The sequence below is a fragment of the Perkinsus marinus genome (assembly GCF_000006405.1).
Source record: "Perkinsus marinus ATCC 50983 genomic scaffold scf_1104296938744, whole genome shotgun sequence".
NCBI classification, from domain to species: Eukaryota; Perkinsozoa; order Perkinsida; family Perkinsidae; genus Perkinsus; species Perkinsus marinus.
The window spans coordinates 5,668-11,508 of record NW_003213337.1 but is presented as its reverse complement, the minus strand read 5'-3'; the positions used below and the strand labels follow the sequence as shown (position 1 = coordinate 11,508).

General features: G+C 43.6%; 2 protein-coding genes across 2 annotated transcripts; both read left to right on the top strand.

Annotated features, from left to right (window-relative positions):
* Positions 1 to 1,256: 1,256 nt before the first annotated feature.
* On the top strand, positions 1,257 to 1,483 carry Pmar_PMAR014481 (hypothetical protein; the record flags this gene model as incomplete). The annotated part of the gene is made up of 2 exons (XM_002782632.1): positions 1,257 to 1,398; positions 1,449 to 1,483. The coding sequence occupies 2 exons, from the start codon at positions 1,257 to 1,259 to the stop codon at positions 1,481 to 1,483; spliced, it is 177 nt and encodes a 58-aa protein (XP_002782678.1).
* Positions 1,484 to 5,033: 3,550 nt separating this feature from the next.
* Pmar_PMAR014480 (hypothetical protein) lies at positions 5,034 to 5,300 on the top strand (the record flags this gene model as incomplete). The annotated part of the gene is made up of 1 exon (XM_002782631.1): positions 5,034 to 5,300. The coding sequence occupies one exon, from the start codon at positions 5,034 to 5,036 to the stop codon at positions 5,298 to 5,300; it is 267 nt and encodes an 88-aa protein (XP_002782677.1).
* Positions 5,301 to 5,841: the final 541 nt, after the last annotated feature.

Genomic DNA, 5,841 nt, shown 5'->3' with positions numbered 1-5,841 from the left:
GGTCTTCCGCCAACCAGATAAGGTAGGCGAACTCTCATTGAGCGTTTTCAGTTTGCTCATAGCTTTGTAAGCTAAGCATACCGCTATCAGCTTCCTTCTTAATACGGAGATAAGACTCGCAGCTCCACTGCTTTTCCCAGGGGCCTGACAAATGAGCTCCGTCATCAGCTGGGCTGGCCTGATAGGACAGACTTCGAAAGTTTTGACGATTGCGCTCATCAGTATCACAAAATCAGATTTTGTGTTTGTGGTTCTGCCGTTGCCGTCTGTTCGTGATGCAAGTGAGGGTTGTGTACCTATTGTGCGCAGCCACACGTGAGACGTTCGTGCATGACAGCCACAGACAGCAAGCAACATTGCCACTAATTGTTAGCTACCGTTATGGCCACTAATCCCTAATCCCTGTAGCTGGAGGATTCACGATGAAACTTGTGTTGAAACATTCACCGCACATGCGGCAATGCTTGAATGGAATAACACATAATGTGTTACACATTCCTTGGGCAATAACTTTCTGACGGTATAGGGCCCCCATTTTCATGTGGGATTATACTAATCTAAGGAGGAGCCTCGTCTCCATTCCTAGCAAGAGTACCAACGCTTGACAATTCCTTACATTATGATTAGAAATGACGTTCGCTCACTGACCAGTGAGAGTAGATGCCTCTGCACGTGCATAATTTGTGTGGGCCGCACAATGCGGGGCAACTCGAGCCACATGCCGATGCTAGGCTGGCATTGTCAGTATTTCTTGAGCGCTCAGGAATTCGATCTTCATCACATTTAGCTCATATGAAGTTACCCTCCATTCTGGCTATCCTGCTCATCTTGGGTGTTGTTAACGGTGATGTTCACGTAGATGATGCTGGGAAGATCTTCTCCGAGATGATGATGGATAAGCAGGTCGATAATGGCGGTCATGTGTCCGAATTCATACTTAAACAGAGCTCGCCTAACAACCTCGGAGATCCGGCTTCATGTGTAGTGTGTTCAACCTGCCAGGGACTTGAGTTTATCCCGCCCATCTGCTGGCCTTTAGGCCTCGCTTGTGGCGATAACTGCGAGCGTTGTTGCTGACGTTCGATGTCTTGTTGACATTGCCTTCGGCTGTCCAACCAGCCAAAAGTACTCTCTCCTTTATATTTTGACATAATCGGCCAATCCAACCGATTTTCATTTCTTTAGCTGAATCGTTAGTGGCGTCGGCTCAAGAATGTCATCTGATGCAAGAGACAGTTTTGTGGCCGTGTTCCAGGATGCTATCTCTGGTCACGGCAATCTTCCAGATTGTACGACACGATGTTGCTGAGCATGCATCTGCTCACGAGATGCTTAGACTGCCGTTCAATCTCTCTCTATACCTTCTTGCACCAGCTGATATGTGCTGGACGCGCTATGGTAGATTTATTGTGTATAGCTTTAAATGTTCTTGTTGTCAAATCTTACAGGCGCTTCTCAGATCGCATTGTCGTGTTCCGTCTAATCCATTCAGAAATCTTTTTGACGAATAGGGCCACTACGTCCGCGGACAAGGAACCTACTCACAGGAGTAAGGACACTAGCTAAGTGACTAGGTTTACTGAGGTGCAACATAATCAGTTAATATCGTAACGGATAATGAAGTCTATCTAGCGACTCGGTTCAAATAAGGGTTCGTGAACAAGGCCCGCAGTTTCATGATCGAAGGAATCAATTTCGCCTATATGGAGAACATCTTTTTGTGGAGACGGAATTATACACGTCCGAAATGGTAGATTATATGAGTGTGTCTCGTCGAATCGCAAGTGAAACGTTCATCGACCTTAACAGTCCCATCAAGTTGATGAACTTCGATGAACTTGTGGGTTCATCGACCCACAAGTTCTTCGCATTATTCCCCGATGGCGTCACCTGCAGTAATATGTATATATATGAAGGTGAATGGTATGGGGAGGGGGATAGATAATACCTTATCCGAGGAAGAAGAACTGCAAAGCCTACGAGATTCTATATGATGACCTGAAGACTAAGAGTGACTACTATAGGATTTATCAACTTCGGAGTATGCTGAGGAAAGACGAGCTTAGGATTCCTGTATTGACATTTTCAATTTGAGAACCTATTCTCGCGTTGGTGACCCTAGCTTGCGCGCTAATTTGCGCGATTCTGGTGATTAGTATTTCTCACATTGGTGAGTCACCAATGGCGACTCTGGATGTCCACTAATTTGCACAATTCTAGTAAGTAGTAATCTCGCGTTACTGACTGTAGCTCATCCACTGATTCGCTCAATTCTGATCGAGTAATTGCTCTAATCAACAACGCACACGGGACTCGTAGGCGCTGTTGAGTTTTCCAGTTCGTCCAATTCGTGGATCTCATGATGACTCATGATTCATGAGTTGTATTTCCTTCGAAGCATGACCTTGCGAATTTTTCTATGAACACTCCTGCGCACCTAAGAACCAACGGCGAGATTCATCGATTCCGTCCTTACCAGTATCTAAATCTCCCGAGTGTTTCAGATATATTTTTGTCAGAAGTACGGCACATCTCTATGCCTCTAATCATTGATTAGTGATCAATCACATCTCGCTCTTCATTTTTCGCCTCTTTTCTAGATTTTTTCTCCCCAATTTCCTCCAAAATGTCCATTTTTTCTATTTTTTCAGGGAACACTAGGCATTCTTTCCTTCAGGAATAATAGCCTTTCTGAAGGAAAGAATGAAAGAACGGCCACCGTGGATGACTGACTCTGTGAGGTAAGTGACTGAAAGAATCGTTGAGAAGCACGATTCAAAATTGGTGCAGTGATTTTTATCTCTAGCAAGTGACATATATTATCCATGAGAAACATCCCCGAAAACGGAAGATCATGCCACAAAGATACACTATCGCCAGTGGTGATTCACCACAACTCGTAGCAGGTACTCGATCTATAGAATTGGAAATGAGTACGTTCGAATCGACAGACGAATCGAAGACAGAATCATCCTCATAAAATAATCCAGGCATATCACTATCTGAACATTCTGAACTGATCTCTTCATCATACAGAGACGAGCAACGTGATTTTCTATCTTCAGATCTTCTCAGCGGTATTTGATGCACAGCATGTGTTACAAAAGTACGGTACCTAGCATTCAAATAAAGTGGGTAATCACAGTTATACAACAAGTTATACACATCCTTACATATGGCAACCGAACACTCACAAACATGTGGACATGACAGAAAGGCTTTATACCGACGATCACTACAGTTCTCATATGAACAGTAAGTTCAAGCAGGAAAATACTCTTTAACCAGTAACAATCTATGAACTGCGCAGTGAATACAAGTTTGACCTCCTATCTTTCGCATAAACGATCTATCAAATGTATTTGAGCCCGACAACCCATACACAGCTTTCTCATAAAACGCAATATACCATTGTCAATGCAGTATCCCTAAGTCTATGAATGCACATACGGAAAGTAATATGCTTCTTTTGTCTTGCATCTTGCTTCTTCACGTAACTTAATGACATCTACTGAATCAACCAGTCAGGCCGCATACCAGTGAGATATACACTACCATTCGCGCTAAACGCTAGAAATTGGCATTCGATAAAATTTATCAAATGATTAAACGGTATGCATCCGTTCTGCACAGTTCAGTTCAGGCCATACTATCACACCCTACAATACTTCGGATATGACATCCATACGGGAATCGCACCCGGGCAACAGTATGGTAATCAATGGTTGTTATGAAATCAGAAATGAACTGCTTATTACTCGGGAACGGATTCTCCTTCACAATATATGTAAAATCGATAAAACACGACCGATGTTGTTCAATACTGTTCAATAATGACAATACTGACGATCAACTATGAAGTATTTGAAAAGAAATCATATTCAAGTGACATTTACATGATATCAAATCATACAATACAGCAGGCCACGCAGCTCGCCAACAAGAGCATCCATCCACCGAATACTCAAAACATTCTCCACACAGTAATACTTCTCCCTGTGAACCACCCTGACTCAGTTTTCCATGCTTGACTCTCTTAACCATGCTCCTTTGCACCGAATGAAATCTCAAAGAGTAATACGCTGTAGTCTCTCGATGACACAACCCACATATATATCGCGCTACATCACGACTCAACTTCGGAGTCAATGATGAATGATCTAAAAACCGCGCCTCTCATAATGAGAATCTCATTAATCCTATAACTGATACTTTTCATATTTTCTATACGTTCCAACCCCTTCAGATTCATCGATTGACAACAAGCTCCACATGGGCTGGAAATCGACCATTTGTGACAATTTTGGCATGACTACCTCTTCCTCGCAAGACGCTTGGGCCTAGGCATAATAATACGGTGTAAATCCTGCACTTCCTTACGTAACATGCCATATAACAACCATAAAACTGCTCTGATATTACTTTAGCGCGCGCCATACTCACGCAGCACCACGTGAGTTCAAACATTTGAAGACCAATCTCTGGTCAGTGACCAGTGGTCACAGAATTTCCGTTTCAACCATGCTTGAGAGGGCAATCAATAGCGTAAAGTTCTATGTGTACAGGGATAACCAGCCTTTTTCCACGGATCATTTGAATTAAGCCTTTTCATTTGCAGCCCTATTCAGAAGGCAGGTCGCGCCTGCATAATTGCGTAAAAGGTTTGGGCACGCTCTTCCAGGGGCCTCCAACCCTGGCGCGTGCTTATGCCATTACAGCATATGTTGAACCTTTGGGCGAAGGTGCCCAACACCGAGCGCTTGACAATTCCTGATATTATGATTGGTAAGGACGTGCACCCACTGACCAGCGAGATCGGGTACCTCTGTACGTGTATAATTTGTGTAAGCCGCACAATGCGGGACAACTCGAGCCACTTGCCGTGTGCGTCTGCGTGTTACTTCCGCACGCAGACCCAAGTTCTGGTGTGGATCCTCTACACATTTTTTGTTGTGTTGAACACGATGCTAGGCTGTCATTGTCACTATTTCTTAAGTGTTCAAGGCATTCCATCTTCATCACAGTAATCTCATATGAAGTTACCCACCATTTTGACTATCCTGCTCATCTTGGGTGTTGTTAACGGTGATGCCCACCTGGCTGGTACGGGGAAGATCAAGTCCAACATCATGATGGATATGCAGGCCGATAATGGCGGTCATGTGTCCGAATTTGACCTCAAACAAATCTTGCCTAACAACCTTGACGATCTCTGTGAGATGTGCAGAGTGTGCGAGAAAGTTGACTTTATTCTGCCCTTCTGCTGGCCTCTAGTATATGCGTGCAACAAGGCTTGCTAGGCTTGTTGCTGACATTTGTCAAAGCTTCTGCATACTTTCTAGTCTGAGCTGATATGTTCTGTACGCGCCATGGTGGATTTATAGCGTGTAGTTATTAATGTATGTTCTTGTTGTCAAAGCTTCTGCATTCTTTCTGGTCCGAGCTGATATGTGCTGTACGCGATATGGTGGATTTATAGCGTATAGCTTTTAATGTTCTTGTTGTCAAAGCTTTTGCATACTTTCTGATCCCAGCTGATATGTGCTGTACGCGCTATGGTGGATTTATAGCGTATAGCTTTTAATGTTCTTGTTGTCAAAGCTTTTGCATACTTTCTGATCCCAGCTGATATGTGATGTACGCGCTATGGTGGATTTATAGCGTATAGCTTTTAATGTTCTTGTTGTCAAAGCTTTAGCATACTTCCTGATCCCAGCTGATATGTGCTGTACGCGCTATGGTGGATTTATAGCGTGTAGTTATCAATGTTCTTGTTGGCAAAGCTCACAGGCTCTTCACAGATCGCATTGTCGTGTTCCATGTGAACCATCCCGAAATCTA